Raw genomic sequence first — 24,911 nt, 5'->3', positions numbered from 1 at the left:
TTTATTTTCCCTTTCCCATTTTATTATGAGCAGCAAGGAGAAACCAGGCTGAATCTTTCACACTTTGCTTGGAAACTTCCTCAGCTAAATACTCATGTTCTTCGCTTGTAAGTTCTACCTTCCACCCAATAGAAGAATACAATTCAGCCAACTTCTCTGCTCCTTCATAACAAAAATCACCCTTCATCTAGTATATAGTAACATGCTCCTTATTTCCTTCTGAGACCTCAACAGAAACACATTTAACATTCTTATTTCTAACATCGTGTTCATGATGACACATGTATTCTCTAAGATGACAGAAGCTTTCTTTATAGCTCTCCTCAATTCTTTATGAATACTCATCAGAATAGCCTTTAATGTCAATATTTCTGCCAATTGTCTTTTCAAGGCATCTAGTCTTTTTATATCAAGTGCCTCAAAAATCTTCGAGCCTCAACCCATTACCTAATTCCAAAGACACTTCCATATTTATAGATATTTATTACAGCAGCATCCCACTTCCCAGTACCATTCCCAGGATGCCTGGAATAAAGTACCACAAAATTGGGTAGGTTAAAACAACAAAAATTTATTCTTTCATAGTTCTAGAGGCTACAAGTCCAAAATTAGGATGTCAGCAGAGCCACACTCTCTTTGAAGCCTATATAGGAGAACCTTTCCTTGCTTGTTGTAGCCTCAGGCATTTGCCAGCAATCGTTGTGTCCCTGGGCTTGTAGAAGCATCACTCCAATTTCTGCCTCCATCATCACATAGTCATCTTCTTCCTGTGTGTCTCTATCCTTGTTTCTCTTTTCCTCTTTTTATAAGGACACCAGTCAGATTGGACTAAGGACCCACCCTACTCCAGTATGACCTCATTTTATCTTATCTAATCACATCTGCAACCATCCTATTTCCAAATAAGGTCACTGTGGGGTCAGAGTCCCAGAGAGCAGTTTCCAGGCTCTGGGCCTCCTGTGGAAAGGTGCTGGCTCCGGTAGTAGGTGGCCATCAGCTGTGACTAGTTGGCCATCAGCTGTAACCAGTTAGCCATTAGCCACTAATATAACTGCCGTGGCTACACTAGGGGGTTGGTTGGCAAAGAAGCGGACGGCAGGTTGCTGATCATGTGTCTCCCACCCAGCCTCCAGCGAGAATATAGTGGTATGACTCCCCTATCTATGGCTCTGGGTGTTCCTTTTTGACCTCACCATATCCTGCGTTCTTGTGTGGGGAACAGGAGCTGAGTCCCTGCATTACAGTCACATTGTGGGGTACTGGGGGTTATGACCTCAAGATACCTTTTTTGAGTGGGACACAATTCAAGCCAGAACTATTCTACACAACAAACATCTTTGGAAAACATAAAATTCGGGTTGAAATCAATTAGCAGTAGCAACAACTTAATGACCGACAAGCATGTGGCATGATTCTAACTACTGTCTGTTTAATAGTCCAGCATTGACAAACCAGCATGAAACTGGAATAATTTTTAGTACAATTTTGCTTTTCAATGATGGTAAACAAAATAAAATAATTTCCAAAACTGAATTTGTGCTCTAGTTAACTGTTATTCAGATTTAAAATTTTCTACTTTGGGTTTTCCCTTCAGAGTCACAAGTTAAAAGGGAAACAAAATCAAATAACAATATTTTTATTCTTAAATTGATAGAGCTGACATTACCTTCATTTTAGAATTAAAAGAGGCTTACCCCTCACCAGGGGAGAGTTTACACAGAGCCGCCCAGATCCTCATTATTTGGCTTTAAGTGGGCCTCAGCACACTCCAGTTTTCAAGAAACATTTCTGGGGGTTTTTGAAAACAAATGTGATCATGTTTAACTTGTCAGTTTCTTTCTGATAACTCACACGAGTCATAAAAATCATAGGTTACTGAGATTAGAAGAGAAAGAGGACAAGAATTATTATTATATATAATTACATATAATTAATAATTATTTGGCATCTGCTATAACTTAAAGAATAACATAAGATTTTTAGTTTTGTCATATCACTATGAGAGACATGAAACATGACAATTATTAGTTGTACTTAATATCTATGAAAACAATCCAATAGACTAGCTTCAGAAATTAAACTATTTTTCCAAGATTGTCAAGTTAAATATTGGAGCTAGGATTCTGCCCATGTCTGATTTACTCAAAATCCTGGGTTCTCTCCCTAAGAGATTGTCTTAGACTAGCAATCATTTTATTAAGAGGAAACATTGACCTAAAGTCAGGATAACCTTTCTAAGTTTGCATTGCTATTTAGTGCTGATATCTTAGCTCTGGTACCAACTAGCTATTGACTTGAGGCAAGTGACAAAAACCCTTAGTTTCTGTGGAAACAATTATTTCATTATAAAAATTACTTATCAGGATTCTTCAATATCACCAAATTCAAGAATTGAAGCCTAGATGTATATGCAATATTATATTATTCCTTTATTCTCACCAGATCTTAGCAACTAATCATAAGCTTGAGTCTAGTTGTTCTCATAAATAATATATTTTAACAAGGCTCATAGATGCCTATTATCTCATGACTTATTTATATTTATTTGCTGCAGATGAGTGTGTATTACTGGACATAAATACTTTGCATATCACCTACAATATTCATTCCTCACCAGAAACCTAATACTATTTAAAACCTCTAGTTAGGCCTACTACCATTTAAAACTTTTATTTATTATTGTTAAATAGTGTGGTTGTGTAGTGATTTAATTGAATGTTATTTATTTCTATAAATAAATATTTTTTAGCTTCATCTGAAAAAGCTCAAAGCACAGTGTATATATGAACTTTATCTATAATGTTATATAGAATTTTTAGCAAGAAAATTTTAAAATATTTTCAATAATATAAATTTGCAATTTCTGTTTCAGTATTGATACTTCATTATAGCCTACTTTTTGGATGTTACAGGTGCTTAAATGTAAATAAGAATTCTTGGTATATTGTTTTCATGCAACCAAACCTTTTTATATAAACTACGATGACATGAAAATTTAGGAATAGGTTTTTTTTTCATGGGCACAATTGGTGAATCTACATTATTTTCTACTTAACAATGGCCTAACTCACAGAAGAAATTCACTGTCTTACTTTATAAAGCTAGACACCTGAAAAGACTTCATTTTTATTATTTTCAGAAGAAATAATGAAACAAGAAAAGACTGTTTCTCAATGTAAACTACGTATTGTATAGGTAGTATTTGTAGTATCAAATTATCTCTCAATTTTCTAGTTTTAGCAGAATAAAGAGCTTAGAGTCTATTCTAAAGTTCTTAGTTAGGATTCATGTCTTAAGCCATCCAGGTCTAGAACATCTCCAGTTTTTGTCATCTTCACAGTGTTTTTTGTACTGATGACTTGACCAGTCCTATGTTACTACACAACTAGTCCTCCTTTCCCATCAGAGGCTTAATTTAGCACAATCATCCCCAGCATTCAGATGAATGGGCTCTATATGTTATTTTATTTTGTTCTGTTTGGGAGACATCCTTAGAAAACATTTGTAATTCAGATTGGCTCATTCAAACGTGACCATTTTAGACTCCAAAACAAGAAAAAGGATATACACATTTCTCTCTACTTTTCCTCCTTTCTTCTTTACTCCGTCTTTGTCTTCCTTCCTTCCTTTTTATTCCTTGTTTTAAATTTAGGAAAAAGTAGAGGTAAGCCAATGTGTTCCACTAATAAAGAGAAACACAGAATTTACCAAGGTGAGTTTAATAATTGGTTTTTATTTCAGACGAGCAACTTTATTCAAGTTTCAGTTTAAGCTACTTTAATAAGAATTTAATTTTGAGGCAGTCCCAAACCTCAACTATTCTGTAGAATTTTTTCCTTTATTCTAGGATAAATGATTTATCCAGTGTTGTGAATATGGTTAGTACAGAATCTTTAAAAAGTTAAAACATACTTTCTTTAAACATATCTTAGGAAACCTTTTGCTTATAATTTTTAAAATTTTACTTTAGAGAATCTGTTTACAATGGGTGTGAGTCAGGTTGATTTTATTTGCCTATGCTTTCAAAAACATGAGACATTAACAGCAGAAACCCTAGGAATAAAGAAAGCGGAGCTGGAGAATAGAGAATAGCTGTCTATGTCGACATAAGCAGAACCTTAGAAACAATTTTTAGAACCTCCTAATTTAAAGAATAATGAAAACCTGTTATTTCTTCATTGTTCCAGATGTCAGTCATTTTGAGGTGAAATTACAGAAAAAACGAAAGATTTTAGTCTTTGAATATATAGAAAATATGTTCTCCTCTAGCTACACCTTTCTTTTATTTCAATAATAACACTCATACTCTTTAAATTCGGTTTCCCAATAAAGCTTTTCCATTAGGATGTTTGACCAGCTGATTGACACCCATGCTGAATACTTGAAAACTTTAACTTTATATAGGATCATTATAATAATCTCCTTGACTCAAATCTTTAACTATGTCGATAAAAATATAGGGAACAGAAGACATTCTGTATATGTACCACTTTTGCCCTGCCCTAGCTTTACACCATAAAAAAAACAAACAAACAAAAACTTAAGTTTTCCTGCTAACCCTAGGTTCCCAGGGAGGTATCTTGCACAAGAAAGATAAAAAAATGTCTTCTTCCTATTCTAATTCAATAATGAAAAGAGGATACATGTTTTATAAAACAATACTTCTGTGTAGAAAAATACAGGGAAATATAGTGAAGGCAAGGGATAGGTTGTGGCTTGGCAGGTTAGGGGATGATTTGAATTAGGAAAACTCTTATAGCAAGAAAACTTCAAAGGACATCTGCAGATGAACAAGTTTTTTTGTGCTCCCATCCAATTTGAATAGAAGTCATCACTTGCTATTTTATTAAGGAAACAGCTACGTTTATGTCAATATTGGTGTTATTTCAAAGTGAATACAAAATATCAAGGTTGAAATATGTCATTGTTTTGTACTGACACATTTAAAATTTCTACTTGTGACAACATTTTTTTCCTATCACAGAAGAAAAAGTTGTCAAGCAGGTAAAAGCTACCACAACAGAAAAAACAGGTTAGTAGATATTTCATATTTTTCTTCTATGTATCAGTTTTATGTTCTGTGGGTACACACACACACACACACACACACACATGCACACACACACACATCTTCACTGGTTTGCATACTTTTAGTGCCATATATTCAAAGATTATGAATTCTTATAAATGACTAAAAGATATACTCAATAAAAATTAACACTGGAAAATTAGAATGACATAACTTTAGTTTTTAAAAGTGTGATTGACCTAAACTTACATATAATTCATGAGGAAATCCATATTATGCACTGATTACCATGTGCTATTAGGTGTTTAGTCTTATTTTCAAAGCATATTTTCTCAAATTTTAAAGTCACAAAAATCTGAAACTTTCTGTTATTTATGTATTCTATGGAATAATTTCCTCTCATGAGAGATCCACAGACAGTTACACGGAGCTGCCCCAGTTAAAGATCAACAGAATGTATAATATTAAAGCAAAACAGTCCATCCCTCATTGTTTCATGTGAGAAAAACAAGGACGTACACACACTCTTGCAGTTCTAGAGCTCTTTTCTGTAAGGATGAACAAAACTGAGTCTTTATCTCTGCTGACATCTGTAACCACTGAATCTCTTCCATTTGATTCCAAGACAGAAATCCTACCCACCTTAGTCATGAATAGTAAATCTCTTATTAAAAGTAAATACAATAGAAAAAGTCTGAAAAGTAATTTCTTTCAACAGAGATAATCATGATAATAAGGATTTAAATACAGTTTCTCAGAGGAAAGTATAATAAAATTCAGGAAAGAACTAATTTTTTACAGAAATTATAGACTATTATTACGTGAGGAAGAAAGAAACTCCATAAGGCCATTTCACGTTGTCTCCTATGACCATTTTACTCTATTCCAACCATTGCCTAAGCTCATAATTTTAGTTAATGTTCCTCTAATTTTCACGGTAAGTTGTTAATACGATCCTCTGAGTATCTCATTTAGTTATATAGGTATTTGGAGATTATGAAGAAACTAGCCCAATGTATCTGTGTTTCAAATATATACTAGTTTAAAATTTTGCATACATTTCATGTGTCTTAGTTTTTTTTAGCAATGTGATTAATGTAGTCACTGACAGTGAAATAATAGTGCTCAGAGAAAATGGATTACGCTTCTGATAAAAAGAGAATCTAAAACTAAGAAGGATAAGTATAAATGCTAAAGAGTTGTTTTTCCCCATGGTTTATATTCATCAATATGACATTTATTTTCCTCCATTCTCCACAGTCAAGCCCAAACCAGCAAGTAAGAGATGAAAAGAATAAAATTTCAATAATATTGCTTGGTCATTTCAACTTTAACAATTTGCTTTTTTTTTAATTATTATTTTTAGTGTTGCCTAAGACTAAAATACCTATAAAGGTGATAAATTAATGTTTTTGCTATGGCTTTGATTTAACATCCTTATCTTTCTCTACTAATTAATAGTTAACTATAATTATACAGCATAAATCTCTGGAAGTTATATCACTGTTATCAATATTAAAAGAGTGAGTCCATATAGGCTATAAAATAACACTAAGAAGCTAGTGTGATGAGAATCTTTTAAACCTTCATAATGAATAATAAAAAATAAGAAATGGTATACAATTGCTGGCAATATGAACAACATATTATTTTTAATGTGTTTGCTTTAAGAACTATTAATTATACTGTAGGTACTTGTTGGTATTTAGAAATCCACAGAATTATAAACATTTTGCCATTTGTTTATTAAAATCATGGAATTTTCTCATGAGTATGGACTTTAGAGACCAGACATTTTATTGTTTAGGAGTGATACAAAGATTATTACAGTTGTAGAGTTTAAAAGGTGATTATTGGGCTCAGGAAGACATGAACATTTGCCCATTATCACAAAGGTAGGAAATATATCCAAAATTGTGTCAAAATTGTCATGATGATCCTTGAATGATCTGTATTTGTGAAATGGAAACTTAGATGAAGTCATGAGTAGCTATTGGTCAAATATTCTCTGGGTCTTTATGAAAATGGATTGACAAGGTACAAAGATCAATTTGGTAAATCTAGTTAGGAAGCTACATAAGTTGTTCAGGAGATATGGTGCAAACGTATGGGGCCTAAATGGAATATATATTCAAATCAAAAAACCTGTTGCAAATATTTTGAATAAACATTTGAATAATATTATTGTTACTATAATTCATTATACTTTGGTATTGCTATGATTACGACAGTTTAATAACTTGAATATTAGCTACTTAATTTCTTTTTATTTTGCATGCTTATTTAATATTAACATTTATGCAAATTAAGTTCATAGAAGTTCATTCTTGAATGCTGTCAATCCCTAATTTACATATATCCAATTTAATCTTTTGACAACATGGGTCCCACATCTTCTCACCTACTTCACTGCTGATGCACCATGTTGGGGGAAAATTGTAGTACTTAAGAGAATCTCCAAATTCCGGAGTGAGATAAGCAAAGCCAGTTAAATATCAATAAAAGCTCAGGAGCACTAACCCTGGAAGTGATTAAAAAGAATTAATGCTTGACAGTGATCTTCTCTATTTCAAAGTATTCTCAACTTCATTCAAAATATCCTACCCTATGTGGCTTCATTTGAAATTCCAATTTGATGAAAGAGAGAGAAATCCTATTTTTTGTTTTTTAATTCAAATATTTTTCAGAAGACTAACAGATATCAATTACAAATTTTGATTTCATTTGTAGACTCCTTTACTTAGTTTACATACATCTGTGAGAAATCTAACTGGACCTGGAAAGAGAAGGTGGTTCAGTGAAATAAAAATACAAATGTGGTATTTTCTGGAATAAGGCAGGTCTGGGTTAAATTTTCAACAAGAAGCTAATGTCTAGCACCAAAATGCTTCAGACCCAGCAATGAAGGAACTAGAAAGAGTCAAAGAGGTAAAGAGAGAGCTTGTAAAATGCCAAAGGTAATTTGTCATCTGCTTTAAAATATCCCCAAGGGATGAGTCAACCTTTACCAAAGAGAAAAATCCTCTTCTTATTATTCCCCACTTTGTCATATTCTATTCTCTTTTTATACCACATGTCCCCAAGAGGGTTAGTAGGTTTGTAACTGTCTTACAGGATGCCCTGAGAATCAACCTGACCTTGTTTTTACTGTGTTTCTATGACTATATGCTTTCTGTGTTCCAATTATATGCAAATGACTTTGGGGCCATGCTTCCCATGTAAATGAGAGTAGCCTGTAAATATATAAATAAGAAATGCTTCCTACACAAACAATCCACAGATTGTCAGTTAATTTTGATTTTTTTCTCTAGAAAAAGGTAAATATCAAGAAAAAAAATCTCCACCTATCAAAACAGGTGTTATTGCATTTTTGGCTTACATTATCTTAATTCACTACTTTAACTAAATTTGAAAATTAAAGCAAAGCATAAAATGGCTTTTCATTTTATTTTCTGATCGTGTTTAGTCCTGTGGTTTTGTGGTAAGATCTAGTTTATCTGACATGGAGCTGTGGTATTATTGACAATGAAACATTTTGCTAAATATTATAACCAATATATGTGGATTGCCAAAAATATTACTATAATGCAGCAGTATTAACAAAATAGCATTTTCTTTCATACTCACTTGAACCTTTCAAAATATTCCGTATTTCACTGTTGTCAGTGTTAATGTCATTTATCATACTGATGACATTGATTCACTGTTGATAGTATTGTTCAATATTCTATCAAATTGCACTTACTACATTTTACTCAAAACTAATCTGAATTTCAACATAATATATTTTCTTAAAATAGAAATTATCCCATTCTATTATAGTTAGTTTAGTTCTTTTAAGGATATATATCCATTTTTAAAATATATAATATTTTGCATGGTTCAAACATATATGATGCTAACTGAAAAAATATTCCTCCTTTTCCTTTTTATTACCTATTCTATCAGTACCAATTCCCAAAATATCTAATAATATCTAATATATAAACATTTTTATTTCTTAAAGTATCCTTCTACCAATATACATAAATGCATATATACATACGTATATACAAATATATATATATTCCCACTTTTTTTTACACAAATCATGACATTGTATAAATAGCCCTTTCCCTATATTTTTCTATTCAATAGTGTATTTTGAAGATTTTTTTATATCAGTAGATAAAACATTTCCTCATTAATAGTATTCTTATATAATTGTACACAATTAACTAGTCTTTGATTTACATGTGATTAACAAGGTTTCTTTAATGATACACAATAATAAATATATCTACCTGTCTAGTTTTGTGAATTTATCTTTGGGATAAAATTTATTAAAGCAATATTGTAATAAAATTGTATATTCAATGTAAGTTTATAGATATTCTTAATTGTTCTCTAAAAGAGTATTATTTTGTATTCCCCGCTGTTAATGAATTAGTTAGTTGACATAATTTTGGATGATTCAAATTCTTCGCAATCATGAACAAATGTTTCCTACTTTTTAATAAATAAATATATCTTGAGGTGTAAGACTGAATAATTAAAGCTTTTAATTAATGACTTCAGAAGACAAGGTATATTGGAGAAAGAGATCATTTCTTTAGATGGTATATTTTTGTGTTTATCACCTACCATTCATTTAATCTTCCTGAGACTTTATAACGTCAGCTTCTTCATTCACAAACTAAATTGGGGGAGTTTGAATAGTTAATGTTAATTAATATTCATATGTATTCTAAAAGGAGCATGGTAGAATATGCATTTTATGCCATTCAGAAAAAGAAGTTCAGGTTATTGTGAGCATTCATAGTGCCTCAAATCCAAGATGAGATTTTATAGGAATAAAGAGGAAACCAAGAAGAATCTATACTTTGAAGCTTTACGACTTCATCTTTCGGGACTACATTGGGAATATGACTTAAAAATTACTCAAAATGCATTGCCTATTGCTCATTTCAGTGTAAGTTATCTTATTCCTAATTTAATTTGAACAAAAAGAAATAGGAAATATAAATAGCTAATATTTTACCTACAGGTAGAAAATTATCACTGATTTTTTTTTTCCTTTTTACTTTTTAGACCAACCAAAACCAGCTTCAAGTAAGTGTACCATTTTAGAATTTAAGAACTTGGTATTTAATTAATTTAATTTTATAATTTCTTTGAATTGTACATGCAGAAACAATGTATAGTATATTTATTAATGCAATAGCCATCATGCCATTAACTATATAAATGATTCAGATTGACAGAATATTCTATTTATTGAATGTATTAATCCTTGAACAAGTAGTTATTGAGCATTTATTAGGTATATTACACTGTACCGGGATATACGAAGGAACACCTAAAATCATTTCTGTTGTCATAGCTGTGTAATTAACTCATTTACCATGACAACTAATACCTGTGGGTAAAAAAAGTGGTAGCATTTCTCATTTATGTACTTTCAGTTGTTTGTTAATTTGTATTGAATAAACACAGTACGGAGATACACTAATAATCACTACTAGGTCAAGAAAAATTCAGAACACGTCATACCTGCCTTCAATTATTTAATTTTAACATATTAGCTTTTTGTTTTCTTATTTTTTCAAAACTTGCAGGTAAGTTGTTTTTAGTATATCAGAGTTACTGTTTTATTTTAATGTTTCAAACAATATTAAAAATGCAACCATTTATGACATTTTGAAAATTTATGAAATTTTATAAAAATGAAATTACTTAATACTGTTAAATCATGACCCAGGCTTTACCCTGGGGTAAAAATATGTGCATTTCAGTCAAGAGTGTATCTAGAAGTTATACCCAACGTTTTTAGATGACAAGGATTCATGTGGTTCCTTACGAATGTTATGACAGATTCTTACAAGTGCAGTTACAGTTTTCTTCTGAATGGATTCCATGCCAATGTTAAAACATTAAATGTTGCCTTTGGGTTGGAGAAAATCTCTAGTCCATTTAGTTTGTATTATTACTACTAATGTGAAGAATATAATAAAAATTAAGTGTTGATAGTCAAAACTAGAATGCTAGTATAAAATATAATCATTTGCAAATACTGTTTTCTTGATGAAACATTATTCATTTTCTATCTTCATTATAATAAAATATTTTAATCCAATTTTCTTGAATTTGAAAATAGCTTCCAAAAAAGTTATATAAGACTGATAGTTAAATGTATCAGGTTTAGAGAAGACGTTATCACTTCAACTGATTTGTGAGGAAATATATATTTTCAGAAACCTGGTATGTTATATTTTAAAATATTGTTAGTCTACGAATTTCTTTAAAGAACAAAATGAAAGTGGTTCTGCATTATTATAGTCTATGGACAAATAACATTTTATAGCTTGTTTCACTACTCCAACTGTAGTCACAACGAGTTGAGTTTATTTCAGTGATATTTTCAACCTCATCCCACAAACCCATCCTTTATTTTTAGTGCATCTTATGCATGAAGTTGCCTTATAAATATTCAATGAATGCATGCATGCCTGGATATATGAGAATCATGTTAAAAGTTTATGTAATGGAGATTTATAATTTGTAAATTATAATTAACAGAACAAACCAAAGGACTTAGAATTCATTAATTCTACTATGTGTGAAGAGAGTTTAAGATTAGAGGAAGAGGATAATTGGAGTTAAAAATACGGTGACGGAAGGAGAATTGACTCTGGGTGGTGAATACACACTGTGATATATTGATGATGTATCACAGAATTGTATACTTGAAACCTATGTAATTTTACTATTCATTGTCAATCCTATAAATTTTAATTAAAAAAAAGATTAGTCTCTAGATTGGTTCTATTTTCAAAACAGATTCCTAGTTACAGTTTTCAGAAATATTAGTTATCAGTATGTTTCTGTGGCATTTTATATACATGTGTCTATTGTCATTACTGTTGGAATTCAATAAGAAATATCTGCAGATGAAGCTCAATTTTCTGCTACTGAAATATAAAACTGCTCCTTCCTTTTATTTTTCTTTCTTTTTTTCCCTATTATATTCTTCTTTTCTAAAGAGGAAACATCAGAAATCAAAGAATCAGGTAAATATTTCCTTCCCAAGAGGAGGTAACAAAGATCTGTGGACATAGTATATAAATGTGAACCTCTATGTAGCTGGGCAATATTTGGGGAAAACCCTTATCTGCTCACATTCCCAGTTTCCTCACCTATAGAACAGGCATAATAACTTCTCCAAAGGCTTGTTATAAGTATTAAATGAAATAATATACATAACCTCTCCACTACATACTTCGCTGTCACTCATTAAATATCAGTTTCCTTTTCACTGTTGTCTGATAAATATAGTTGAACAATATCATCAATCAACTGAAACTCTGTTTTGAAAAGCAAGTGTCCACATTTTGCTTGGAGATATTTTGTGACGTTCGTTATTTTTATTCATTAGTTTATTTATTGAGCATCTATAACACCAGTCAAATTCTTGTTTCCTAAAGACAAAAGCTGTAAATGTAGATTTTTTTCCCTGGTTGTTACTAGTTTAAATATGTTAATAATACATGGCTTACTATAGTTTTACTTCAAAGCATGTAAGCACACAAACAAAGCGGTGGGGCTTTGCCATACTGGTGACTTAATGAATATAAGCCAAGTAACCAAGCATAAGAAAAATACCAGGGGTGCCAAAAAAATGTATACAAGTGGACACTTTGGTCAGCGTTGCTTAAGCAGTAGTCTGCCGTAATCAGAAGTGTCTGCACACTGATGGTAAACATTTTGAGCACCTCTTGTAATTGCAGAAGTCAAATGTGACTTGTATTCATCTTTTGCTATTGGTATATATTGAGAATTACAATTTTAATAGTTTTTTTTCCCTTTCTTAAAATGTGTATACTTTTTTTGACACCCTCTGTATATATGTTCTCACAAGAGAGAGACTCTTTCTTCACATCTTGAAAAAGCTGATCCCTCCCGCTTCACTTATGGGATTAAGTCTCATTTCCAAATGCTTGTTCCATGATTGAGTAAAAAAATTTATGTTTTTTAAGCCAGTGATTTCTGTTGTTTTTTTTTTCCTTTCTCCTAGGGAAGAAGAAAATTGAAAAATCTGAAAAGGAAAGTAAAGGTAAGACATGAACATCAAATTAGTGATAAAAATATAGGGATAAAAATATATAATTATACAAATGTTATCACTTAAAAGCAATTTATGATTTTAAAGCATGCATCAGAATTGCTGCTCATTGTAGGATTACCCACACAAGAGGTGTAGGTATTGAATTATTATTAGATACCTAAAAAGAATAGAAATTTAGATACTAAAGCAAACTCTACCTGTTACTGCTAAATTAACACCTCAGAGTTCTTTTCATATAACGCCTAAATTGTCAATATTGACCAAACAAAATGCAACTCCAAACCTTAGCAAGAGCTTTGAATAAATATAATACATGACTCTAATGACCATTTTTCTCTATAGAAACAGCAGAAATGAAGCATCTTAAAGAAGAAAAAAATATTTTTAAAAGCTTAAAAGCCCTGAGCCAAAATATTTGAGTCCAATTTTATTTATATCATTTTTATCTGTATAAAACTTTCATTTAGGTATGTGATGAGTGCTGGTTTTATTAAAAGAAGATATGTGGTAAATAATTATTGGATGTGTAGTAATGTCAAAGGAGCAATGGATGGCAGGCCAGTCCCTACAAGTATGCACCCATGTGTTGTGCCACTGGTGAGCAACAAATGAAAAGCTGAATCGCAGTGTTGCTTTTTCATTAACACTGGATTTATTTATTTAGTAAAGTACACAATGGCATGTGATAATCAACGTAGTTATCTGAGAAACTTATAAAGGTCTTAATCATCAAAGAAATATACTATTAAACCAGGAAGAAAGCATTCTTAGACATATCAAAAGATTACTAATAACAAAAGAAGACACGTTCTTTTGGTTTACCCCCAAATTCAGTTATATGAACAACACATTGTCCATGGATTCTAATTACTTTAAATCCCCTGTAATTGCCATATACATGTTATATCTGTTTTGTGCAAATCAAAAAATCTCTACTGCTAACATTTGTGTTTGTTAAGGGTTAGTAACAAATAATTTTTTTAAATCACCCTGATTTAAAAAACACCCTGATTTACAACATTTTAATTATTCCTATGTTGATAAAATTTAGAGTTAAAGTGAACTGAATTTTTTATGAAAATTGCTTTAAAAATTGTTATTTTAATTAATATTTTCTTTTTTTAAATATTTTAATTACAGTTGGCATGCAATATTATATTAGTCTCAGGTGTGAAACATAGTGATTAGACATTTATATAACTTACAAGATGATTACCTCAATACATCTAGTACCTATCTGACACCGTACATAATTATTGCAAGAGTATTGACTATATTTCCTATGCTGTACTTTATATCCCTGTGACTGATTTGTAACTGGCAATTTGCACATATTACTATCTTCCCATTTTTCACCTATCCGCCCACCCCTTTCCCATCTGGGAACCATCAAAATGTTCTTTGTATCTATGAGTTTGTTTCTGTTTTGTTCATTTATTTTGTTTTTTAGATTTCATATGCAAGTGAAATCATATAGTATCTCTCTGCCTCTGCCTGACATATTTCACTTAGCATAATACTTTCTAAGTTCTTCCATATCTTCACAAATGGCAAGATTTCATTCTTTTTTATGGCTGACTAATATTCCATTGTATTTTAATATATATACCACATTCATTCATTTATGGACACTTAAGTTGCTTTCAGATCTTGGCTATTGTAAATAATGTTGCAATTAACACAAAGATACACATGTCTTTCCAAGTTATTGTTTTGAGTTTCTTCATCTAAATACCCAGAAGTGGAATAGCTGGGTCCTTCTTTGTCTCTTAATATAGCCTTTTTTTCTAAAGTCTATTTTGTCTGATGTGAGTATTGCTACCTAGCTTTTTTTCATTTCTATTTGCATGAAATGTCTTTTTCCATCCCGTTACTTTCTTTGTGTGTCTTTCAATCTGAAGTGGGTCTCTTGTTAGCAGCATATGTATGGGGTTTGTTTTCTTATTCATTCTGTCACCCTATGTCTTTTGATTGGAGCATTTAATACATTTACATCTAAAGTAAGTATTGATAATTATATAGTTTTGCCATTTTATTATTCATATTTTGTATCTTTTTTTTTATTTTTCTTCTTAGAGAATTTCCTTTAACATTTCTTGTAAAACTGGTTTAGTAGTGATGAACTCCTTTAGCTTTTTCTTGTCTGGGAAGCTCCATATCTGCCTTTCAATTCTAAATGTTAGCTTCGCTTGGTAGAATAATCTTGGTTGTAGGTGCTTGCTTTTCATCACTTTAAATATTTTGTGCCAATCCCTTCTGGCCTGCAAAGTTCCTGTTGAAAACTCAGCTGACAATCTTATAGGAGCTCCCTTGTAGGTAACTAACTGCTTTTCTCTTGCTGCTTTTCAGATTCTCTTTGTCTTTAATTTGCATTATCTTTACAAACAGTCCCAACTAGAAAAGAAAGTCATCAGTCACACAATGTGACAAAAGATAATATTGAATTTTGATCAAATGCTATGTTGATATTGAGATACTTGAATTATATTGGCATAATATTAACACTAAATTATTTGAAAGCAAGGATGTCTAGCAGGCATACACTTCTGCTGATAGCAGAGGAAGTGGGCAGGTAGGATATCTAGCGAGAAGCTTAAATTTCAATGAAAAACTAGAAATGTGGAAAAATTGAAACTATGAACAGTATGAACATTCAATAAAGTATTCCAGTACACATCAGAAGACAAAGTTCTCTATTTTAAAAGACTTTTGTATCATGAGTATAGTAAAAAATGACATAGTAGTAAAAACAGATAGAGATGAGATTTATTTTATCTATCGCTGCATAAAATATAGCTAATATCATGAATATATTTTTGATCATTTATAAATTGGTCCTTTAAATTAATTCAACCCAGACACAAAGTGAATGGTAGAGAGCAAATACTCACAGCAAACAGATGTGCTTTACCTAAAATGAGAATGACCTATTTTGGTGATATTGATTATCATAAAACTATAAGGTTATCAATGAATTATGTAGTCTGGATGATACCATTTTAGGTAAATCCAATAAATTCAAAATATAATGGAATGTGGGTTGTCACAGTGTGAGGAATATAAATGATAAATGTCTAGCTATTACTTTGTTTTGTGCACCTGAAACTAAAAAAAAAAAAAAAAAGAATAACCACCAAATATATATATATATATATATATATATATATGAATGTAAATGCTTTAAATTCTAAGGAGCCAAGTAAAAGTGCTATAATTGAGCAAGTATTTTCATTCATAGTACATACATAAACCTCCAGTATGTGTGTATGTGTGTGTGTGTGTCTGTATGGGTGCTGGGTCGGGGGGTGAGGTATCTTGTTTTTCACCCGTTCCGTCTTGCTGCTCACTGTAGCATGTACACCTGAAATGATGGGACATATTTAAAAATATAACAGACATAAAATTATTAGTGATTTAGACATAATTATCAGTAATATTAAGGGGTAAATTTTAGAATAAGAGAGCAAACCAAATTTGTACAAAGCTAGATAAAGGAGCAACTTTTATATTGAAACTTTCTCCAAAATAGTATTCAATATTTTCTAAGATAACCAGCGAGAAAAATAGAAGAAATCAATTACTTAGAAAACGCATAGTTATACCCTTTCCTACTATTAGTTTACTTAAGCCTTAGTACAGAACCAGTTATTATGTCTAGTTTGAAGATGAAGTAAGTGTGATGAAGGAAAGTCTAACATCTCAGTATGTTTACATGGTAGAGACAGGAAATTGACTCCAAGTCAGTATGACGCCAAAGACTTAACAGTTATGCTCATTCAATCACATTTTACTCTCCTATCACACTGTGGCAAATATAAGGGAAATCTTTCTACCAATCTGAGCAGCCTAAAGATAAAATGTACCCCATTTTTTTAACAAGGAGATGGTCTATTAAAACTATGAGTAGAAAGCTGTACAAAGAATTCAGACATTGGATGGATACTCCCTTCTTACCCCATCCTGTGACTCTATCATTTCAAAGATCTTTTTATGTTATGAATATACAATAGGGAAGAATTGTTATATATAAAAGCATACAAGTAAATCCAACCTAGAGACAGGTGAGAGTGTAGGCACATTTTTATTAATCATTCATTCAATAGATAGTTCATTATATTTCAGTAAATGTTTGATTCCTTTCTAATTTCCTGTCTTTTTAGACAATCCTAGGACTTTTAAAGGAAAAAAAATAATAATAACACATTAGACTTACTGAAGCATTTTTCTGAATTGTTTTATTTGTTTTGCAATTTTATACATTAGGTGTGCTGCTGTAATATCACCAAAAACATAATTACACCAAGTGAAAATGTTAGAAAAAATTTTCAGTTGGCATTACCCTAATATTTGTAAGTTTGTAATTCTTAGAAACTTCAGAATTAAGATTATAGGAGAAACTCTACAAGTCTCAAAGTAAATCACGTAGTTTCCTTAAAAAAATAACATTTTCAGTTCTAGCGCTTTGAATTAGGCTAATGTTGGTGGAATGTAAATGTTAACAATCGTCTTTTTCAAAAAGTTAAAATTGTCTGTCATGGTATTTAAGACAATCATCTCATTTTTATATCTTTGTCCTACATACATAAAGTTTAATGGAAAAACCTACTACTTTAAAGAATTATAATCTCTCATTGAAACAAATAATTATGAAACATTAAACTGATTTTGTATGTTGCTTCTTAAGGTTTATATTTTTCAGTTCAGTTGGTAGTTATTTGTTTTTATTCATCTTGGAAATGAAAATAATTCTCATTGATATATTTTATGGAATTTGGAAACTGTAAAGCAAATATTTAGATTAATTATATTAGACAAAGTAAATTTATGGAAATTAAGTATAATTACAGTTAAACCAAACATTTAATTTAAGAAAGACCCTGTTGATTTTTGTAAGAATGTTTAAAAAGCATAAATATGTTGTGATACCTGAAATGCTTAATAGCTTTTTTTGATGTCTCACATAAAAGCAATTAAGATATTCAAAGACCCATGTTTTCAGGCAATAGAGAGCTATGTTTTTTCATTAACTCTTAGACAATGAGAAAATCAAAAGATATTAGAGAATTTTATATAGTCCATTGGTGTATAATTTCTTTGCATTTTATCTGTGTTAAACACAACTTGTTTTCTTTTTTTCTTTAGTAGAGAAACCTGCAAGAGTATCAAGTAAGTACTGCTTGTTTTGATGATAAATTCTCTTTGGCACACAGTATGAATTTCAAGCTGAAATTCATAAAATATTTATATATTTAATGCTAAGAGAATGAGTAATTCCATACTAAGCCTTCTGACAGGAATTTGTTAACTTTTAATCTTACTTATGCTGAAAGTTAAAAAATAAAACTGCACTATTTGAAATGATAACTTGTAACAGAAATACCGTATCATCTTCTTGAGCCTAAAGATTACAGTGACTTACATTCAAATACATAATTTTTTTCCGTGATTGAAGTAGAATGAAACAAAATAACCTTGTTTCTACTTTGAACTTTCAATCACTAAAAATTTGCTATAGAGCACATATGGTCGATTAATTATTTGTTGTTGTTTCCTAATGTTCATTAACTTAAATATAAATGTATATCTGAGAAGAATAACATAGTTAAGAATGGATCTAATTTTATATAGCATGACCAGATAAAGCTCTCAGAAAATACTCTAAAATATCAAGATCTAGGTACAGATAAGAGTTCTAACTATACACGGTGCAACTGTAAGTTTTCCTATAAGTTCCTAAAATGTGAGGAAATAGCAATTTTTCTTTCTATGTTTCCAAATTAAGAAAAACAAATCATTTTAAATCAGTGCTGCCTAATGCAATATCATGTGAGACTACCATGTAATTTTAAACTTTCTAGTTGACATATTAAAAGAGTAAAAAGAAACAGGTAAAATAATTTTAATAATGTTATTTAACTCTATACATAAAAATGCCATGCCAATATATATTCAATATGTAAATGTATCAATAGTTTACCTTATTATTTATATTGAGCCTTTGAAATTATGTGTGTATTTTATACTTACAAAACGTTTCAGTTTGTACTAGTCACATTTCAATTCTTCAAAGCCATGCATCTCATTCCAAGTTCTTTGATTGCAAATAATGAAACCCCACATGGACTTGCTTTAGGAATTTTATTACACGGGCACAGAAATGCATCACTATTGCAAAGGCAAATCTTGGAGTTGATCCTCAGGAAAGCCCTCTGAATCTTTCCCACTCCACACCCTTCCACGACAGTCAAAGGTGGTTAGGGCAGATTTCATCAAGGAAGTAATTCCACATACCTTGAAGAATGGTTAGGATTCGATAACTGGAAAACAATAAAAGTGGATGTAAAAAAAAAACTTACCCAAGTGTGCTTCTCCTTTACTCTCACACTACTACCACACTCCCAACATTTCTGACACAAGATGTGTGGATTTTTTTTCCACATCAAGTAATTCTCTGTGACACAAGCTGGTTTTTCTACAATTCAATTCAATTCTGAAACTAACTAGATTTAGCGCAGACACCATAGGTGAAGGCCTCAATCCCTTGAGACTGTCCCCAGTTCAGATGCCAATTGCAAGTATTAGGTCCCCAGGTTATCCAAAACTTCTGTCTGATTTGGCTACAAATCAGAGGTTCTCTTGAACCCTTCCCTTGAGTTCAAATATTTGCTAGAACAGCTCACAGAATTCAGAGAAACACTTACTTATGATTACTTGTTTATTATATAATAAAGGATATGATGAAATGATACAGATAAAGAGCCATATTAAGAGATGCATAGGGCGTGGTCCAGAAAGATCCCAAATTCAGGAGCTTCTGTGTCTGTGGAGTTGGGGCCATGTAGATGTGTTCACCAACCAAGAAGTTCCTTGACCCCCATGTTTTTGAGACATTTATGGAGGCTTCTTCACATAAGCATAATCAATCATTAACTCAGTCTCCAGCCCTTCATCCCTTCCTGAAAGATGGGTGGGAGGCCTGAGTGTTCCAAGCTTCTAATCGTGGCTTGGTCTTTCTGTTTATTAACCCTTATCCAGGAGTCCACCGAGCATTGCCTCATTAGAACAAAACACTCTCCTCTAATTCCCTTGGAAATTACAAGGGATTTGAGAACTCTGCCAGAAACTGGGGGCAGAGATTGGTACATTATATTTTCCATTATTTCACAGTGGGTGACCAAACAAGCCTAGTATATAGAGACAATCAAAAGAAGAGTTGGCTGGAGTTGAGGATTAGTGTTAGAAAGCAGTGGGAGGTAAGGACACGTAGGGTGAAACGATGAGGCAGAGAACTTGTAGGCCAAAGGATTTAGACTTCACTGCCCTCAGAAAGTTATGGTTTACTTTCTTAAGGTAGTAAAATATGAAGGAATTGTTGGGAAGTCTAAATTCACAGGAACAGTAGTAGTGTAAGCAGTTAAGAGTAAGAGTAGTTAACAGAAAAATACAAGGGAAAATGCATACTCGTATTGTTTCTTATGGATCATATGAAATAAATGTCCAGGGTCATCATGGAATAATGCATTTCATAAGTTGGTTTCTAAGTATATGAAGATTATATTCTCTATTGCACATTTCTTTTTAACAATGAATGCCTTTTTAGATGCAATCCTCAGAGGCTACCTCATATATTTAGCAAATAGAACATACTAAAGATAATTTAAACTAAAGAACCACTGCTCCTTTTCTGAAAACTTTTCAACATTATATACATGTATAATTTGGGGGTAGGGGTTAAACTTTGTATTTATTTTTTAGTCATTAATTGTCTTTTACTAAAGAAGGTTCACAACATACCTTCTGCTTTGAAGTCATTGATCTGCCAACATTCTCTAATTTTTGTTGTGCCTGCATTTGTTGTGTTTTGGACGGGACCAGGTTCTCTACCTCTGATAGGCCACTTTTTATGCTTTTCTGCTGGATGCACAGATACCATCCTTCATTCCAAAGTTTTGGTTGGGAAGGGGGAATGTTAATATGTGGAATATGACTGGTCTAAAATAGAATGGATGTATCTCTTTCTGAATACTAATGGTTCACGCTGATTGAGTTTGTTGAAACCATCCCACTGTACTGGATTCTCAAATATCTGGGGTTTTATTTCAGGAATAAGGAAGGTGCTGATAAGAATCAGCAATGCACTAATATGTCTCTATTACATCAGTGAAAGTAACATTGCAAAATCAAATTTGCGATGATTCACAAACGATTGAGGTTTAATCACTTCTTGTTTTGTGGACCTTTTTTTTTTTTTAAAGGACGTAGTTTTCCAACTTTTAAATATTCATTTGATTTTGATTCTGTATCTTTTTTCTTTGTATATATGGTAAATATCTAGTGAATAATTTACTTTCCATGGAGTTTGGAAAAACACATCAAGGAGTGTTAGATTTTATTACATTTCAGATCTGTTAGTTTAAAAATTAAAAATCAAAATAAATACATTATTGGATTTCAAATAGAGCAACCATTTCTTCCCTGGTATTAATGTTTTAAGACTTTTGAAATCTTTTTCTCTGAAAAAACAAACAAACAAACAAACTGTACATCCTAAAACATGTCTCCCCAGGAACTTGCCCAAAAGCAAAACATGAAATAAAATAAATAAATTTTAAAAATACATTATTAAATGGCAAGTGGTGCCAAGGGAAGACCTGCACCTAGAGGAGTGACAAGGCTCTTGATATAGCTGAGACATTGATAATATAGGTAGAACAATGGGTGTTGAGTTTTCAAGAAAAAATATTTTATAGAAACCTGTAGTTCTTGTAAGTTCTTCTTACTGTCTAGTAGTCAATATTTAAGTAAAGCATGGTTAGCTTTCCCCTCAGAATGCATATTTTAAAAAGGATTAATGCAGTAAGAACATTTCTTGAGATAATTCTATGTGGAAATTTAACTTTGGCATCTTTCTCTGTAACATTTTTCTTGATCGTGAATAGTGAGCATTTTGCCATTAGCACCTTACCAACATTAGCTACTTAGACAGGTTGGGATCATTATAAAATCTATGAGATCTAATTTTGATATCAGAGATAATGAATTTAATTTTGTAAGATTATACTAATAAAACTCAATCTTTCAAGAAGTTAATTACTTTTTAAACTTCAAACAAGCCCAGCAGAGGATTAGCCAGGATTTCCGTTTTTTATTAAATTTATTAGAGTGACATCGGTTAGTAAAATTACATAGGTTTCAAGTGTACAATCTATAATACATCATCTATATATTGTATTGTGTGTTCACCACCCAGTGTCAGTTCTCCTTCCATCACCCCCTTTACCCACTTCTACTGCCTCTGCCCTTACCCTCTGGTAACCACTACTGTTTTCTGTGTCTATGAGTTTTTGTTTGTTGGTTTGTATTGTCCCTTTGTTGCTTTCAGTTTTATATCCCACATACAAGTGAAACCATATGGTTCTACAGTTTTTACACAACTTCCTGTATAGCTTACATTTGTGATTTGCTTTTTAAAGCTTTCTAACTTTTACACTACTCATTCTTTTTCTCGTTCCACATTATTTCTTCTTATATAAATATGGCAAATTAATAAACAGTTTGCATAAATATTAAAGTGAATAGATATCAGAATTGAGCTAAAGTCTATAAAATATAGAAGTTATTATATAAAGACTATATATTCACGATTTCTTCAGCTCTATGTAATATGTTATTTGACTCATCCAATGAGATTTTATATAATTTATTTTTTATCATAATAGCTAATTTTCAAATTTTATTGGTTATTTTTATAATCTCCTGCTGCTTTCCCTTATTTATGAATTCATATCGTATTTCTTAAAACATTTCATGCACATTTAAAACTTTGAGTGTAAACATTTCAACATCAGGAGTACTTTGTAATATCAATTTGTTGTTTATTGTTTCTTCAGACTCAACACTCATGATGGCATTTTGCCTTCTGTGACTGAAACTTTGATTGTGACCTCATTTTTTTTTCTTTCCCTCACTTTATCTCACCTTATCTTTCTTTGTCTCTACTGTCCCTGCTCTGCTCAAATTTTGTTTCACAACTACCAGTTTCTTACCATCTGTGGAGTACTTCCTAGGAGTGAGCCTGGCTCATTAATTTCCTGAGGTCCTAGGGTAGCCACTGGTACCAGCACTCAGACGTGATAGCAGGCCCTGAACGCTCACCCGCTGTGGACTGGTTAATGTCCCTTCCAGTCTCAGCTGATGATTTCAAGTTGCCCTGACTCACTTTTCAGAAAATACCTATTGGCTATTTGGGGTTCCCTGTTCTCCAGTCTCTCAGTCTCCCCATTGCTTCCTTCTCTGCAGACCTGGTATATTTTTGACTCTTCGTTTATCTTAATCCACATGTATTTTAGACTTAATTTCATTTTGTTATAAAAATTATCCATGGGTTTTTCTACCTATTTTATGGGACATTTGGAGGATATTTACGTATTATGTTGTTACGATCTTCTCTGAGTCACCTAGCAGTTTTATTTTCATCCCACCAGCCCTGACATAACAAGGGATGTCTCCTCCCCAACTTTTCTCCTTGAACACTTAGTTTCTGAATTCCAGTTTTAAGATAAGTACTTGTCCTCAGGGTGACTTCACCTTTCTTGTGTCAAAAGGGTGTTTTCCCCTTCCAGGCAGGAGGGAGAATTTTGAAGATTTCCTTTACCTCCTCTAAGCCCAGCACTACTATAAAAAGTCTGATTTTGTAATTGTTGTTGTTTATTACATTATCAGAAGTATGAGTGTCCAATAGTTTTTTAAATGTTGTTCACAAATCTTGTTTTAACCAAGATGCATGCCTTACTCTTGTAAATTAAAGAGCAAACTATCTGTTGTCCTACTTCCAGGTAATTGTATCAAATTAAATGTGTTATTAAAACTTTAGACAGCCCTTCAGCATACAATTCTAAATTTAATCTTCTTTAGACAAAACAATTCTCAATTAATATATATATGAACAAACCTTTGAAGATATGCCTTTTTGTAGTACATAAATTAAATGTGATTTCAGAATTGTATATATATACATATATATATATATATATATATATATATATATATATATATATATATATATGTATATATATCTCCTAAAAACTACTATTGTTTGTTTTATAAAATGGCTGGTTTCTGTTTGTTTAGTTGGTTGGTTTTGTTAGAGGTTCCTTGCTGGATGGAATATTTTTACAGGTCACTTGTAGGAATAGAATGTGGATGAATACTAACATCAATGTAGTTTTTACTAAAAACAAATTAGCACCAAATTCATGGTAGAAATACAAACGCTATCTTAAGGTAGTAGTTGATAGGGACACTGGCTTCAGAGGGGCGGGGTTCCAGTCATGACTTAAAAGCTGTGGAAAATTTAGAAAATTACTTAACATCTGTGTGCCTAGTAGCCTTATTTTTTAAATGTGGATTATAGTAAGAAATTTGGGACAGATTAAGTAAGATGATATAGTAGGGTACATAAGTAATGATTGGTGTATAATAAGTGATTATTAATTGGTACCATGAGGATGACGATGATAATGATGGTGATGGTGATAATTGTGGCATAATACTGGGTTACTTCCTTAGTTTGGGACACATTTCACTTATTAAGCTTTTGTGTCAAAATGGATAAAACAATGAGATCAAATCATAATAAGAAAAAGCGTCTCATTTATTTTGGAGATGGATTTTTAAAAAATCCCACTTTTTAGAGCAAGGGTGATTAAATTCATGGAGATTTTGCTCCAGGAGGAAAAAAAAATGGAGCAGTTACATTTGGCTGAGGTCTGCTAAGTA

General features: G+C 31.6%; 1 protein-coding gene across 1 annotated transcript in view; it reads left to right on the top strand.

Moving 5' to 3' along the window:
* LOC117020507 (triadin-like) overlaps window positions 1-24,911 on the top strand; it is a 38,767-nt gene that overhangs the window by 1,819 nt on the left and 12,037 nt on the right. Inside the window, exons 2-8 of the mRNA XM_033103041.1 lie at window positions 3,653-3,712; window positions 4,985-5,032; window positions 6,290-6,307; window positions 10,100-10,120; window positions 12,052-12,078; window positions 13,083-13,121; window positions 18,276-18,299. Coding sequence (XP_032958932.1) covers window positions 3,673-3,712; window positions 4,985-5,032; window positions 6,290-6,307; window positions 10,100-10,120; window positions 12,052-12,078; window positions 13,083-13,121; window positions 18,276-18,299 — 217 coding nt within the window. The 5' untranslated portion in view covers window positions 3,653-3,672. The remainder of the gene's footprint in view (window positions 1-3,652; window positions 3,713-4,984; window positions 5,033-6,289; window positions 6,308-10,099; window positions 10,121-12,051; window positions 12,079-13,082; window positions 13,122-18,275; window positions 18,300-24,911) is intronic.

The sequence above is a fragment of the Rhinolophus ferrumequinum genome, chromosome 3 (genome assembly GCF_004115265.2).
Source record: "Rhinolophus ferrumequinum isolate MPI-CBG mRhiFer1 chromosome 3, mRhiFer1_v1.p, whole genome shotgun sequence".
Classification (NCBI taxonomy): domain Eukaryota; kingdom Metazoa; phylum Chordata; class Mammalia; order Chiroptera; family Rhinolophidae; genus Rhinolophus; species Rhinolophus ferrumequinum.
The sequence above is the reverse complement of the archived record's forward strand: the minus strand, read 5'-3'. Positions and strand labels throughout refer to the sequence as shown.